Here is a 15,752-nt window from a genome sequence, read left to right as displayed (position 1 = left end):
AGGTGTCTTATATAGAAAAAAGGAGAATTTTACGAGGCACCAATTACAAAGTGGTGCCTCGAAAAGATTATTATTATAATAATAATATGCGAATCCGAGACAACAACTAGGAAAGGGTGACGCAGATATAATATTAGGATCCGAGTCTCCGGTCTAAACAGGTGCCTCGGACATAATATTATTATAATAATAATATTAGAATCCGCGGCATCCACCGGAGCCCCGGATTCCCACTCAACACTTAACCCTTCGTCTACTTCGATCTGATCTGGAAAAGCATGATTTTTTATAAAACTTGTATGTGGTTCAATACACATATTCTATTGAGCTATTTTATTTTCTTGGATAAAATGAAAAGAAAACAAAATTTTATTTGTACTTTGTAGATTTTGCCTTTATTAGTATACTCCATATTTAATTCGTTAAAACAAATATACGGAATAAAGCTTGTTATTGAATGGATGCATAACAATAAATACTTATAACTAAAATATCAACTCTATTATTATTATTATTATTATTATTATTATTATTATTATTTGATGCATTAAAAATCAACAGAACACATTCAAGTACGGAGAGAATTAAATCAATTAATTTTTGTTGGTGAAAAAGGAAACCAGCAATCACACTACCAAATGTATGCAAGTATGAATGCTCGATCGGTAAAAATATAAAACTTGTCCAATTGTCCCCAATAAGAATATGGCATGTGAAGTTTGAGAACAATGACTTTTACCAGTAACAATACATGTATGAACAATTAGGGGATAATGAGATTCCTCATAAGCAATAAGTAAAGTTGAGGATTCAACATTTTGGAAACAAGAATTTAAACATTTAGCTAAGACCCACGCGGGGTGTATTATATTGGATTCTTTATTCTTTGTGTCGTTATTACCAAATTATGATCACATGCATTAATTGGTATTTGTGTGTCACTCATAGATCATGCACGAAAGTTAGAATGAGGTAAAATCTCTCCATATATATGCGGCAGAATACTAAACATTCACTACATTTTTGCAGACAGGCTTGTATGTTGCTTTGGAACGACTATGAATGATATTACAGTATAGAGATAAGATGTCGATGTTGAAGCCTTTAATAACCCTGGAATATCGGTGGTGGCGGTGATGCATACACAGCGCCCAAGTTTGGAGGCAGTTTTACGTCAGCGAAGACAGGTGGCGGTGGAGACTTTGCGGGTGCCGGCGGTGGTGGTGATTGCACGGGAGGAGGAGAGTGGACAGGTGGAGGTGGGGGTGGTGAGTAGACTGGTGGAGGTGGCGGCGGTGGAGAGTAGACTGGAGGTGGCGGCGGTGGAGAGTAGACTGGAGGTGGCGGCGGTGGAGAGTAGACTGGTGGGGGTGGTGAGTAGACTGGAGGTGGCGGCGGTGGAGAGTAGACCGGTGGGGGTGGGGGTGGAGAGTAGACCGGTGGGGGTGGGGGTGGAGAAAAGACCGGTGGAGGTGGTGGTGGAGAGGCAACGGGCGGTGGTGGTGGTGGAGGAGAAGAAACCGGTGGTTTTGGTTTAGGCGTCTCTTTAGTAGCAGCTCTGCACCCAGTTTTACTGCAATCCACAGGCTTGCTCAAATATTCATAGCATTTCTGGGGCAATTTTTGGCCCGGCCGTTCAAGAACGCAGTTGTCGCTATCATCAACCGCAACCCCATCTTTTAGCGGCAGGCACGACTCATCCTCCATCTCAAAATAGTTCCCGGAAAACGACAGGTTTTTAAGGTTAGGCAAGCTGCAAAGACCATCAGGAACATGCCCAGAAAACATGTTCCCCGCAAATGAAGCCGATTCCAAACTCTGCATATACCCCAACCCCTTCGGCAATTCTCCGACCAGTTTATTCCGCTGCACATCAAACACCGTTATATTACTAAGCAAAGTGATTTCCTCCGGCAAACAACCGGAGAATTCATTGTTCAATAGCAGGATCTGTTCCACGCTCTGTTCCATTCTGCCAATGCTGCTCGGGACGCACCCGGAGAATTTATTGTTAGCCAACACGATCACGGAGGCGGTGGAGTTGCCGAAGTTTTCCGGCAGGTTGGACTCTAATCTGTTGTTGTTCAACAAGATAACGTCCAAATCTTTGTCGAACAGCGACGGCGGCAACGCCCCTTCGAAATTGTTGTACCTGAGATCAAGGTATTTCAACGACGGCAGCTCCAGAATCACGTCCGGGAACGGCCCGACCAGCCAGTTGTTGCTGAAATCGATCTCGAACAGAAGTTTCAGATTGGAGATGGTCTTTGGGACGATACCGCAAATCCTGTTAGAGTTCATGTGGATCAAGGCGAGGTCCGTCAACAGCCCGATCTCCGTTGGGAGGTGGCCGGCGATATCGCTGTGGTTGATGTCAATTCCGGCGACCACCCACTGCGTTGGGTCGTCGAGAGCGTGGTCGCAGAAGACGCCGTTATAGGAGCAAACGTTTGGGCCGACCCAATTCTTGGTGATCCCTTTTGGGTCGGAATATATGGCGTCTTTCCATGCCTGGAGAGCTACATAAGCTTTCTTCTGCCTGTCATTCGCAAACTCAAGCTTCAGGTCGAGTTTATGCTCGAACCCTTCGCCGGAAAAATCAACCTCCGCCGCAAAATGGAGGAGCTGGCGGCGAGCAATGTTTTCTGCGTCGGCATCGGTGAATGCAAGAGAAATGGAAGAGAATGATAGGAGTGAAAGGAAGACAAGGCAGCCGACGGCGGCCATGATTATGGAAAGAAACTTTGCCGTGATTATATCACTGCGTTATTCTGGGATCGGCCGGCGCCGAAGGCTGCTGGAATGAATGAATGAATGAATCAGGGGATTATATATGAGAAAGGGGAGATGTGATTCAGAGGCCGGTAGTGGATAGATGAATCAAAACTGGCCGTCCATTTTTTCGCCGGAAACATATCGCCCCTGACATGAATGTCGGAGAATCAAGAACGGGTTCACCGTTGAACCGGAGACAATTGTTGAGGATCGAGATACAAATTCTTGGCCATGTATATGTGGTTGATCCAGTATAAGCCATGGATGATGTAAAATAATTTCATGTATAATAAATTGAAATTTCTCCTATTGGATTGGATATCGATCCACATAGTTTTAGATTTATTTTTCCTGTTTAATTTAATTTATATTTCTTATGTTGAAATACAATAATATTATGCCTTTGTATCTTATGTTTAATTTTCTCTCAAAACAATAAATATAAAATTTCACACTTTACTAATTAAATGATATTTTCGATTGAGTTAGTGAATTTGTAATTGTATCAGCAACCTACTCACCATTGTATTAAATAGGGATGAACACGGTAGAGCATATGTTTAGTTATAATAATAAAGGTTATATATATATATATATATAACATTCTTTTATATTAATAATAAGGCGTGTAATTTATAATGTGTTACCTATTCAAATTATTTTATCAAATTGTTATGAATATTTTTATAAAATTTTGATGTGTTTTATTTTTCACTCATATCCAACAATATTTATATCTATATTTATTGGATAATTTATTTATTTATTTTTCAAATTATCTCTTTTATTTTCATGTTTGGTCTTCACTTGAAAAAATTTATGGACCCGTCCTTGCTTCTTCGCTCCGATTCAATAGAATTCTTGGCTTCGCTGATCGAATCAATTACTTGACCAACTCCATAGGATCGGAGTTGCCTTGTCATGCATGTCTTATATGCATCTAAAAACATGTTTAATTTGTTACCTAATGGTAATTTGATTTGCAAGAACCTTGCTGGGTGCAGGGTCATAAATTTGTTCATGTTGTTTGCAAGATAGAGTTACTATTAGCAAGTGTAATTACACCAAAAAAAAAAAAAAAAAAAAAAGACCGTATAATTCATTTTTAAAAAGATGTGGCCTTTATAATAGCTCCATGAACAAATTAAACACATACAAGAGTTTACATCCATACAAATTTCTCAAAAAAGACTGCTAAATGGACTGGTGATAGAATTGCTAAGACCAGAGTAGAGTGCATAAAGAGAGTATTGTCGGAGATTCTTCACCTCGTACCAAGAGTTGAGAACATCATCGTTCTTGTCTGTGCCTGAAAACGCCAACTGTATGCTAATGCTGCAGTCGGTGTCCCCGCCATAGCCATGACACTTGTTGTTTTTTATTGCACAATCAGTCTGATTAAGGCAAACCAAAGAACTTCCGATGCAAGAAACGCACCCAAATTTCTTCCAATACAGATTCTGGAGGATGCCTTTCTGAAATTCAACAACCTGCATGCATCAACATATATAAAAGAGTAAATACCGGCGGAGGTCCTCCGACTTTGGTGGAACTGCCACTTTTAGTCCTCAACTTTTAAATTAACCACTTTTAGTCCTCTTACTTTTTGTTTATAGCCATCTGTGGTCCTTTCGTTAAACTTGACCGTCTAATGCCGTTTTCTAAAAGATAATTCAGTAATTTCATAATTAATTTATTAATTATTATGTTTAATTTCCTCATCAGAATAGTCAAACAATGGTTTCCCAGCTATGAACGTGTACAAAACCAGCTCGTGAATCAAAATGGCGTACAAAAGCTGATACGAAGGTTGTGCCAAAACGACGTCGGGATATCTCGGTATGACTCGGCAAACATAATAACTAATAAATTAATTATGAAAGGACTGAATTATCCTTGAGAAAATGGCATTAGATGGTCAAGTTTAACGGAAGGACCATAGTTGGTTAGAAACAAAAAGTAAGAGGACTAAGAGTGGTTGATTTAAAAGTTGAGGACTAAATGTGGCAGTGCCACCAAAGTCAGAGGACCTCCGCTGGTATTTACTCTATATAAAACTACATACTATCTAATGTTACGTTATTAATTAACGCTCGCTTATAGTATATATTTAAGACGACAAAACTAAAACGAAACAGTTCTTAGTACGGTGTAATTACCAGGGTGTGGCTGGTAACGGTGTTACTAACGTCGGCAACAAAAGCTGGGAAAGACCTGGCCGCATATTTTCGCCCGGCAAATGCCACCATATGACCACCGGAAAAGACCTGAGAAAGCATTAAAAAAAACCACTAAAAATAGGAAAGTGTTATAGGAGTGTGGCGTAAAGGGCTATTATTAGCTTATTGAGTTACTCTGTTTGACTAGTTGATAATATTAGTTGATTGTAGAAAAAGGTTTGGTAAATTATTTGTTAACTATTAGCTACTTAGCTGATTACATACGTACAAAATGACTTTCTCAAACAATATATCAAAAGCTACTTTAAACAGTTTTTTGAATTTTAGCATTTTAGAACAATAAATTGTTATAAAAACAAATTAATCAAACACTTATATTTGATTGTTTAACCAAGTTAAACAACTAATAATGATCAAATAAGTTAAAATTGACTGATCTAACTATTTTACCAAAAGAGAACTTATGTTTACTCTCATTCTTTACTCCTAACACTTTTATTAGGACTCGCATAAAAATAATAATTCATTAATTAGTGTCTGTCACATCATGAAGTAAATTTGAGAAAATAAGAATGAGAATTACATATAATAAAACTCCTAAAAATGTCATCACATAATAGACAACTAGTTTTTTTATTTGAGTGACAAAGGAAAACTCGAAGATATTATCTGATAGATGCATGTAATTTTAACTGGACCACAATAAGCTAAACCATCATAAATATAATTGTACATAGTTAAAAGGCATTGCATGTAACCTTAACTGGACCACAAAATAAGTTAAACCAGTATAAATTGTACATAATTAATTGGTTCAAACCAATAAAGTCAATAGACGTGTTTTCCGGACTTACTGGATTGAAGAGGGAGTTGTTGATGGTGAGGAGTGAAATCTCATCGACCATCGGCCTGAAAACCGCAAGCTGAGCAGGAGAACCGAAAAGGGGGAGGCGGCGATCGCAGGGAGAAAGCTGGGTTTGGTTGGAGAAGAAGGAATCTTTGGAAGAAAACACCAGACCAAATGTAAAACCATCCCATCTCTGAACCGCTGCATCTGAACATGGATCAAATACAGGATTTGTGTCGTCGCTGCCGGCATATACACAGCTTATTATGGCCATTGTCAGCGTCACCACTTTGATCGCCGCCATGGCTGCCATCCCCACCTTCTGAAATTCAAGCTACAGATCATACACAGTACTACTACTCTATATCCATAACCATATATTTCAGAACCAATAAAAGGGCTGTAAACACATATAACATGAACCAGAAATCTGAAAATTATTGTACCAACTTATACTATACACTGATTTTACACGACTATTGCTAACAATCAATGGCGGAACTGGAATTTGAGGGCAAAGAGGTAAGGTTCAGGAGATACTAAGAAAAATGTTAACATTAAAAAGAGGTTTAATTTACCTGACGAAAACGTTTCACGATTCGAGAAGATGGGCGTATGGGGATTTTGTTTTCAGATGAGGTGATCAAGAAGGGCGATCTTTCTTATTTTCCTGAAACGGTTATGGAAGTTGGGAGGTGGAGCTGGTAGTTAACAAATAACAACTGCGCCATAAGTGGGCTTTTAGCCCAATCATACGGAGATTATTGTAAGCCCAATTAGGCGACGATTATTGAATTTATCTTTGAGTTATAGTATATGCACTTTCCAATCTTACTCCCTAAATTTTACTCCGTGATATGACAGATTCTGATAATTTATTTTTTCATGTGCGTCTTAATACCCATATCAAAATTTTGTGTGTGAGAATATAAATTGGGAGTACAAAATGAAAGTACATGTAACATTTTCCTTTATCTTTTTCTAAATGACAAAATTAACAATAAAAAAATAGAATATAAGAATATCTAAGAAATGTGAAATATCTCACATTTCGTTTCAATAGCTAAAAATCTTATGTGAGTTATGTTACAATTTTTCAAAAAAAATTACAAAGCTTAAATCAAATATGAGAATTTTATATATTTCCATTTCCCTAAAAAATATGACACGATTATCTAAACCAAACACCCTCTTCATACATGAAAAATGTTATATGTACACCTATAGAGTATAAACTCCCGTCACGTATACCAATTAAATAATAACACAAAAAATACAAAATGAAGTAAAAATGAAAATACATGTGATAGTACTAATTCCCCCGTATAGTAGGGTGTTTGTACTGGATGAATATGTATATGTATAAACAACAAGAAACAACACAAGAAATAGCTCAAATCCCTCTTTTATTAAACTCCTGTTTTGTGTGTTTGTCTCTGCATTTCTAGAGAAAGGGAAGAAGGGGGAGAGAATAGAGAGAGAGAGCCGAGAGATCCTCGCTCCAAATGGGCCAAAGATCCCCCCCCCCCGCCCCCCCCCCCCCCCTCAAAGGGCTTTGGGCCCTTTTAAAGGCCCACCGAGGCGGCGGGTTTGACCCATCTCGGGTTTGCCCCGTCGCCTTTGACCCCGACCCGTAAGCCAAGACCCGAACCGAGAGACCCCGACCCGACCGTAAGCGATGGCACGGACCCGGGGTATATAACTTATCAAAAGCCCCCACAGCCCGTGCCCTGACGACGAGCTAACGAGGAAGAAGGGTTCGGGCTGGAAAAAACGGGTCACACGGTCCGTGACATATGCCGGTTGCCTCGTTAAAAACCTTAGGCTAATAAAAAACCCAGTGGGAAAAACTTTAGCCAAAGGAAAAAAGAGTGCAACGCCCAGACATAGTCCGGTGGACCAAAAGGGAGCGCCCGACCACTAGGTCGAGCTCGCAACGCAACTTGCGAAAGGCCGAGCCCATCCGGCTCGCGACTGGATTGCCGGGCACGACTGGGTTGTCGATTCGATTGCGATCTGGATATCTACTAACCAACTATGGGGTTAGATTCGCTTGTGACCGAGAGACTGGATTCATTCGGGCGAAACGTTATTTGGGCGAAGCGAACGCGATTCGACCGTTTCGACCGACGAATGTGCTAATCGGGCAAACTAAAACGCAAACGAGCTGCTCGGGCCAGTGCAGCCCCCCACTCTCGCGGGTGTGAGAATTGTCAACACAAAGGAGTGGATACGACGGGTTTCCGACCGGGAAACGACACCGCGGTCGGGAAATGACTCGACCGGGTCCGCGACGTAAGTGCACCCAGCTACAACTACCGTGTCGACGATCGGGCACGACATCGCTAACAAGCGGTACATACACATGGCTGAAAAAGCGGTAAAACATCGCACAAAGAAGGTAAACACATCGCTAAAAGCGGCATCGCCAAAAGGCGGTAAACACATCGCTGAAAAGCAGCATCGCTAAGAAGCGGGGTAAATACATCGCACGGCATCGCCTAAAAGCGGAAACAACATCGCTAAAACGCGGCATCGCTAAGAGCCGGAACAAGCACATCGCGCGGCATCGCCTAAAAGCGGAAATATCATCGCTAAAACGCGGCATCGCTAAGAGGCGGAACAAGCATATCGCTCGGCATCGCCTAAAAAGCGGAAACAACATCGCTAAAACGCGGCATCGCTAAGAGGCGGAACGAGCACATCGCTCGGCATCGCCTAAAAAGCGGAAATATCATCGCTAAAACGCGGCATCGCTAAGAGGCGGAACAAGCACATCGCTCGGCATCGCCTAAAAAGCGGAAATATCATCGCTAAAACGCGGCATCGCTAAGAAGCGGAATACATCGCTGAAAAGCGGCATCGCTAAAAAGCGGTATCACCCGGTACAACCGGACTCATAGCCCCGGTGGTGGCAATATAATGCCGACCTAACCAGTCATAGAGTGCCAGTGGTGGCGAGGCCGACCTAACTGGTCTTTAGAAACACCGGAGGCGGCAACGCCAACCTACTCGGTCTAACAAGGCGCGTGGCTCACTTTCCCTTCTCGTCGGAGGTGGCAGTGCCGACCTGCTCGAGGTGGAAAAGCGCGTTGGACGACCGGGCTAAAAGCCTCCAGGCGACCCCCACGCCAGCATCGCCTTACCTGGGCAGACGGGTTGAACCGGCCGCTCTAGGCCGACCGGGCGCATGGCCTCAAGCGACCCACATACCAGTAAGCCGACCGGGCGTATGGCCTCAGGCGACCCACATATCAGTATGTTATCCGAGCAGACGATCTGACCCGGCCGCTCCTCAATCGACCGCCGCCCTACCCTGTCCAGCCCCCCACTGTCGGACGCACTTATGTATAAGGGCGTGTGACAGTGAAATTACTGGCCGGATCAACTCAGGGCGTGGTCTTCGATCTCTGGGTGGGCCGTTTAAGACGGGATATTCCCGACCCTGGGCCCAGACTGTAGTTCCCGACTCGTGGGCCTTGGAACCTTTCTTCGACTTGGGCTTGCTTCAACTGTTGTTTGGCCGCCTCGATCGGGGGGTCCCCGAGTGTGGGCCTAAACACTTCACTAGGGCCCGCTGCTTGGGGTGTTCCCGAGCATGGGACCTGTGGCACTCCCTCCCTCTTTAGCCCCCACTGTGCGCGCTCGGGGCACGAGTGAGTGCAGTGCTGGAGAGGAACGGGCGGATCGGGGAATATGCCGCGGTGTCGACCTCCCCAATCGGCGATATGACCGGTCGATTGCCTCGCCCGGTCAAGGTTCAGTCGGCTATTAGAGCCGCAGAATTGAGGCTACTAGAGCCCGAGGGCACACCCCTATCGGTGGAGACCGAGGGAGAGGAGTGTTGGGCAAGGCGCCCGTCTTCGATCTTTGGACACCGCTATCGGTCGGAACCGAGGGAGAGGTGTGTTGGGCGAGGAGCCCGTCTTCGATCTTCGTTGGAGCGTCGTCCGATTGGTCCGGAGACCCAAATTTGCCTACGTGGTAGGGCTTGGTGCCGGGGCTTTTCCCGGGCCTAACAATGCCGGTGGTGGCGACGGAGGGCGCCGGTGGTGGCGAGGCCGACCTGACCGGGCTCTAAGTACCGGTGGTGGGAATACCAACCTAACCGGGCTTGGGGTGCCGGTGGTGGAAATACCAACCTAACCGGACTTATTACAAATAGTCTTATTACAACTTCTAGGTATAGGCCCATAACCTATACAGTTTGTAGTTGGGCCCATACAACTTGGTATCTAAAATGTAACGGCCCATTTTAATTTATGGACCTGACTAATACAATTTTTCTAAGTGCATGCACCACGCACTTTCTATTTTCTTTGCTACTTAATTTCCACTTTCTTGGATCTCTACATTCCACCGCGGTATGTAACAAATCAGGATGCATGCAATACTGCATTTCAGCCTTTTTTCGCATTCCAAAGGCCACCATGTCTTGCATTTGCTTTTTTAATGTATGTTAACACCACTTCCTCATGCCTTTCTCTATCCACTTTCTTGGATTGCATAATTCACCGCCACACACCCCCCAATAGGATTGCATGCAACATTAAGCCATTGCCATTCCCTAAATCCAAGCTTTGAGACTACCGTAGAAATCTATTTCGCACCCTGAATGGACCTGATCATCACCGAACGTCGAAGAGATGTGGCGGTGGCTGTGGTCGGCGGTTCTAAAGTTGCGACAGAGAGACGGCGCGGCGGAGCTAGGATCCCCGGCGAGAACGGCGGGCGGTGATGTTTATCGGCAATGGTGTTGGAGAGCTCCGGTCGTCTCTGTCTGTTTCCCTCCTACTTTTGAGAGTTCATAATTTCAAGTGGGTTGATGAGGAAGCTTGGTGCCAATCTCCGAGCGCTGCATGGAACCAAAGCTACTGGACATGCGCTACACCGTCGTTCGAACTAATCGATGACGGCGTCTATAGAGCCCTGCCCTGCCATTTGTTTTAATTAAATAAAATAAAATAAAAACGAAATGGCGGAGGACGAAGAAGATGACTTATCTGTGGTTTCTAGAAACACCTTGCCGGCGATCTAAGTTCCCCACAGCAGAAGACTCTCGTCCCGCGATGCATGGGTGGCAACGATAGCGGCATGATATGATGAAGCTATTCTCCCGTGACAGTCGCAGCGGTGATGGAAGCGGCGTGCATCTTCGCACTCATTTGCTTCGTTCCTACTCGTCCAGTGAACGGCATGCATGGCCTCTTTTTGCGGTGCCATTTGATAGTACTAATTCCCCCGTATAGCAGGGTGTTTGTGTGGAACGGATGGGACACCTGGTCTTCCTCAGGCTTCCAAGATCTGCCCATCTCTTTTTTGCATGAGGCAAAGAAGAGTCCATCCGCCACCAATCTGCGCTGATCTGCTGTTGAAGGAAATGATCTTGCAGAAACGTCGATGATCAGGCGGAAAACAGTCTCTTACTGAATGAGTAGAGTGGTGGAGAGGTTAGAGTGCTGGTTTTGTTGCTTGAGTTCCTGGGTTCAAATCCTCCTAGCTCCAGAACCAATCAACAAATCAATTTTGCACTCCATTTCCAGAATCTTACTAGGCCAGCAGCTCGTTGTGTAGCTTTTGCTTTGATGATAGGAACGGAGCTCTTTGCTCGGATCCCCACGGACGGCGCCATTTGATAGTACTAATTCCCCCGTATAGCAGGGTGTTTGTACTGGATGAATATGTATATGTATAAACAACAAGAAACAACACAAGAAATAGCTCAAATCCCTCTTTTATTAAACTCCTGTTTTGTGTGTTTGTCTCTGCATTTCTAGAGAAAGGGAAGAAGGGGGAGAGAATAGAGAGAGAGAGCCGAGAGATCCTCGCTCCAAATGGGCCAAAGATCCCCCCCTCAAAGGGCTTTGGGCCCTTTTAAAGGCCCACCGAGGCGGCGGGTTTGACCCATCTCGGGTTTGACCCATCTCGGGTTTGCCCCGTCGCCTTTGACCCCGACCCGTAAGCCAAGACCCGAACCGAGAGACCCCGACCCGATCGTAAGCGATGGCACGGACCTGGGGTATATAACTTATCAACATGTATTATTACTCTTCATACATTAAAAATACTATTCAATAGGATAGAAATCAACATTTTCCGTACAATTCTAAAAAAACATGGTTTCAGTACCATAATGGCATAATGTGCCATCTTATCCGCCAGATGCTATTGAAAATTAAAACGGAGTAACGGGACACTGGAAATTTGGGCGGGTTTGAAATGCTAGCTCAATCCAGCGATGGAGTTCTCAAAGCTTTCTCTCTGTTAAAGCTTCCAGTCTTCGCCTTAATCTCTCTGTCAAAGCACCTCCTCAGCTGAAGACCACTCAACTCCGCTGCCGGAAACCACCTCCCAGTCCCGGGGATACCTGATTCTCAGATCATAGCACCGGTAGATTTTAGACTTTAGAGGGAGATCAGAAGCAATGCCAACCCTCCCTTGCTCTTCTAGTCCGTGTTTTTATCGGATTATTACGCCTTCCGTCTTCGATCAGCCTCAACTTGTAAGTACTCTCGGTATTCAGCTCGATTCCTAAGGTTTCCGATCATTTAAAACTGCGCCTGTAAACTGTGCTTAAATTGGAGTCTTATTTGTAGTTAATATCTTTGCATTTTGTCATGGTTGAACCTTTGGAGTAGAGCATAAGAAACTGAACGAGACACTAAGTATATATTGTTATTGTTGGAGAAAATAGACTAACCCTCGGATGCTGTAGCTAGCTCAGTGGGGTGGCTGCCGAGCTAAGTAGCTCGGGAAGATCAATACAACATCTGATGATTACATGTTGGGGTCACTAACATAATTTAACCAACAGTTATATATATGATGGGGTGAGTCTTTATTTTGTCTGGTTAAATTAAATGTGTTATTAATGCATGCAGAGGATACCTGATGGATTTGTGGAGAGATATGGACATCGTCTCTCTGGCGAGGTTAAGCTTACTGTTCATACTGGTGATGAATGGTGTGTGAGCTTGAAGAAGGTTGGGAAAAGGGTATTGTTTACTGATGGTTGGCGAAAATTTATGGAGTATTACTCTATTGGAATTGGGTACTTTTTATTCTTCATATATAGAAAGAGTTGCTGTTTTGATGTGCATTTGTTTGACATGACTGCTACTGAGATATGGGACCTGCCTAGTACTAATGCTAATGCAGAAAGATCCACTCATATCAGTCAGGATCTGCAGTTTACAAAGGAAAAGTGTGTTGGCATTTCTGATTGTGGTGGTAGTGATGATGGCAACAGAACTGTCAAACAATTGGATGACCTGAAGTGTAATCAAGTTCATGAGAACTTGGCTGATTTGTCTGGACTTGGAAGTGGATGCAAGAGACAGAGAGCTGCCACTAGATGGGTAAATGTTCAAAGTTCCTATAGAACGCGAGGCAAAGGGAAAATGTTTGGTGAGGAGGGGAGCATATCAGGTGCAGAAAATGTGCCTGATGATGGCTATTCTAATAAGCCAGTCTTTGCCAAATCACTTCTGGGCAGTGAGAGTAGACATAACAATGATTCTGCTGGCCTGATTGTGGAGAATGCAAATAACCAACAAATTTCAGGTAAAAAAGGCACTCTGGTCAGTGATGATGGAAAATCAAACAGTGCTGACAGATTGTCTCCAATTTTTCCAAATTGCAAGACCGGTTTGTTTACTATTCAGGCTTTCAAGTTGTGTCTGAAACATGTTTGCATCATTCAGTGACTGCTATTGTCATTACTTGCAGATAGCGAGGGATCAAATATAAAGCAAGAAAAGAAACGGAGATCTGTTTCTAGCAAACGCTCTTCCAAGCATATTATGCAAAGACAAGCTACAGCCCAGGAAAAAGAAAGGGCAAGTAGAGATGCAAAAATGTTGGCACCAAACAATCCTTATTTTACTGTCAGTTTGAAAGAATATAACATAACAAGCAGCTGTATTCTGGTAAGACTTCTCTGCTTTATTTGACAATCTAAAGAAATTATTTACTGTTAATGAGTTAAGTTCCTTGCTTTATGCAGTCTATACTTGTTAATGAGAGCAACGTTTAACATAGGCATTGATGTGTTCATGTAATTTCATCTTAATCTGCAGCACATGCCACCTGTATTTGCCAAGGAGCATCTTCCCATTATTCCAAAAAATGTTGAAGTTCAAGATTCTGACGGGAATAGTTGGAATATAAAATGGATTAAGAAGCCTTGCGTTCTAAGCAAAGGATGGGCAGCATTTGTTAGGGAGAAAAATTTAGCAGCAGGAGATGCTTGTGGTTTTGAGCTGATCAAGTACCTTCAGGATGATAACCTTGTGTTCAAGGTGCACATATTTCGGGCTGTGCTAGATAATGCAAATCGGTGTGATGAAATCAGTTTGGTTGAAGTATAGGATTAAGCAATATCTAGTATTTTGGTATCATTAAGCCCTTAATGATATAGTGAGTCAGGTATTGGATTTGGGTGATAATCTTTTGCAAAGCTTAGTAACTGATTGATATTTTCTGCAGTATGAAAATCATCAGTGCAATTTAGAGCTAGACATCTAGGACAGTTTGACCATGCCATGGCATTGTTTTTGAAATGTATTAAGATGCTCCATTTAAGGTTATGAATGTAATTGACATTTGGCACACCTTTTATGAAAGTGTGGTTGGGGTTTTTCCTACTTCTATTGTAGGAAATACTCCCTTTTTGGAAATGCTTCATTTTGGGAATTTATTTTGGATGTTCATTATATTGAATAAGATGTTAAACTTCTTACCTTTTTACTTCGTTTGCATACAAAGATGCTTCGAGCTAAGATAAAGATAAAACAAATGCATACTAGAGGTGGTCCATTTATTTCATTTTAGATTCCATCTCATAAATGGTCTCTCTTCCAAGTCTTTCATACAAGAAAATGGAGAAGAAAGAAAGTGAAGAACTCACAACTGAGGGACCTTCCTTCTTCCAGCTTGTCAAAGCTCCCCTCACTACTGATTTTCTGGTAATCTTCTGCATCTACTCCATTTCTTCAGACTCTGTATGTTTCCCTGTCATTTTCTTTTAAGTAAAACTTTTCCATGTGACATGATTTCTTCTGATCTTGCAGAGAATCCCTCCATGTTTTGTTAAGAAGCACCTTGAAGAAGATGAAGAAAGTGTAGTGCTAAAGGGCGACTCATCAGGAGCTGGAACATGGCATGTAAAGTTGGAAAGAAATGAAGACGGCCTGTTTATGCACCAAGGCTGGAAGGATTTCCATCGAGATAACTCCCTGAAAGAAAATGAGTTTCTGTTGTTCAGGTATGATGGAGCTATGGTTTTCTCTGTAAGAATCTTCAAAGTGAATGGCTTGGAGAGAGATGTTCATGTTCAGCAGCCATTGATCCCTCCTCAGACAGCATCATCATCATTTCATTTCAGGGCTGCTGTTCCAAGAATCCTGGATATGTAAGCCATCTCAAAAGTTGCAATGTTTGCAAGTCTCTTTATTTAGTAAGCTCAACCATTTACGCAACGAATTTATAACATATATTACAATGAACTCGGTTTGTGTGTGCATGTTCTATTCATTTTTTCCCCATTTTAGAACAATGATATGATCATATGATACGTGTTTGATGCAGAAAGTCCCCAGATCATTTGGAGCAGAGGAGCACTTTGAATCATCCAACAAAAAATCAAAAGCTCCGACACAACGAGTAAATAAGTTTGAAAATGGATAGTTTTGTTAGATTAAGAAAATCTGCACTAGAGATGTTTCACCCACCGACTATCCTTTTGGGGCTTTATCATCATAATTATCTTTTAAAAAAAAAAGAAAAAAAAAAAAAAAAAAAAAAAAAAAGATCATTGTCTTTCATATTGGAGTGTTTCTCATTTTTTTTTCCTTTCTTCTATATAAAAAACTACCTTTGTTATGGAGGAAACCATGTGCGAGTGGATGTTCTTATATTATTGAATCTAGTTCAATTTACTATATTTGTTT

At 42.6% G+C, this 15,752-nt stretch overlaps 3 protein-coding genes across 5 annotated transcripts; 1 reads left to right on the top strand and 2 right to left on the bottom strand.

Annotated features, from left to right (window-relative positions):
- Positions 1-962: 962 nt before the first annotated feature.
- Positions 963-2,787, bottom strand: LOC109161533 (pollen-specific leucine-rich repeat extensin-like protein 3). Its single transcript, XM_019309975.1, has one exon. The coding sequence runs from the start codon at positions 2,725-2,727 to the stop codon at positions 1,105-1,107; it is 1,623 nt and encodes a 540-aa protein (XP_019165520.1). The 5' UTR covers positions 2,728-2,787; the 3' UTR covers positions 963-1,104.
- Positions 2,788-3,900: 1,113 nt separating this feature from the next.
- On the bottom strand, positions 3,901-6,467 carry LOC109161309. Its single transcript, XM_019309644.1, has 4 exons — positions 6,381-6,467; positions 5,810-6,124; positions 4,935-5,042; positions 3,901-4,265 (listed from the first exon to the last, which is right to left on the bottom strand). The coding sequence occupies exons 2-4, from the start codon at positions 6,113-6,115 to the stop codon at positions 3,957-3,959; spliced, it is 723 nt and encodes a 240-aa protein (XP_019165189.1). The 5' UTR covers positions 6,116-6,124; positions 6,381-6,467; the 3' UTR covers positions 3,901-3,956.
- A 5,505-nt stretch (positions 6,468-11,972) lies between these two features.
- Positions 11,973-15,432, top strand: LOC109161418 (B3 domain-containing transcription factor VRN1-like). 3 transcript variants are annotated; one of them, XM_019309806.1, is made up of 6 exons: positions 11,973-12,304; positions 12,684-13,449; positions 13,531-13,730; positions 13,881-14,245; positions 14,309-14,327; positions 14,407-14,550. In XM_019309806.1, the coding sequence occupies exons 1-4, from the start codon at positions 12,227-12,229 to the stop codon at positions 14,169-14,171; spliced, it is 1,335 nt and encodes a 444-aa protein (XP_019165351.1). In that variant the 5' UTR covers positions 11,973-12,226; the 3' UTR covers positions 14,172-14,245; positions 14,309-14,327; positions 14,407-14,550. The 3 variants fall into 3 exon arrangements, with proteins under 3 accessions (XP_019165351.1, XP_019165352.1, XP_019165354.1); XM_019309807.1 differs by lacking the exons at positions 13,881-14,245; positions 14,309-14,327; positions 14,407-14,550 and adding exons at positions 14,635-14,768; positions 14,874-15,432; XM_019309809.1 differs by lacking the exons at positions 14,309-14,327; positions 14,407-14,550 and having other exon boundaries at positions 13,808-13,984.
- The last annotated feature ends 320 nt before the right edge of the window (positions 15,433-15,752 follow it).

The sequence above is a fragment of the Ipomoea nil genome, unplaced genomic scaffold (assembly GCF_001879475.1).
Source record: "Ipomoea nil cultivar Tokyo-kokei standard unplaced genomic scaffold, Asagao_1.1 scaffold2922, whole genome shotgun sequence".
Lineage (NCBI taxonomy): Eukaryota > Viridiplantae > Streptophyta > Magnoliopsida > Solanales > Convolvulaceae > Ipomoea > Ipomoea nil.
This window is presented reverse-complemented; position numbering and strand designations above follow the sequence as displayed.

Bases quoted from the DNA above. Each gene is read 5' to 3' on its own strand.
- LOC109161533 (XM_019309975.1), bottom strand. From the start codon at position 2,727: ATGGCCGCCGTCGGCTGCCTTGTCTTCCTTTCACTCCTATCATTCTCT.
- LOC109161309 (XM_019309644.1), bottom strand. From the start codon at position 6,115: ATGGCAGCCATGGCGGCGATCAAAGTGGTGACGCTGACAATGGCCATA. The intron at 5,043-5,809 runs GTAAGTCCGGAA...ATGCTTTCTCAG, and splicing joins ACAACTCCCTCTTCAATCCA to GTCTTTTCCGGTGGTCATAT. The intron at 4,266-4,934 runs GTAATTACACCG...TGATGCATGCAG, and splicing joins CCGTTACCAGCCACACCCTG to GTTGTTGAATTTCAGAAAGG.
- LOC109161418 (XM_019309806.1), top strand. From the start codon at position 12,227: ATGCCAACCCTCCCTTGCTCTTCTAGTCCGTGTTTTTATCGGATTATT. The intron at 13,450-13,530 runs GTTTGTTTACTA...CATTACTTGCAG, and splicing joins TTTTCCAAATTGCAAGACCG to ATAGCGAGGGATCAAATATA. The intron at 13,731-13,880 runs GTAAGACTTCTC...CTTAATCTGCAG, and splicing joins TAACAAGCAGCTGTATTCTG to CACATGCCACCTGTATTTGC.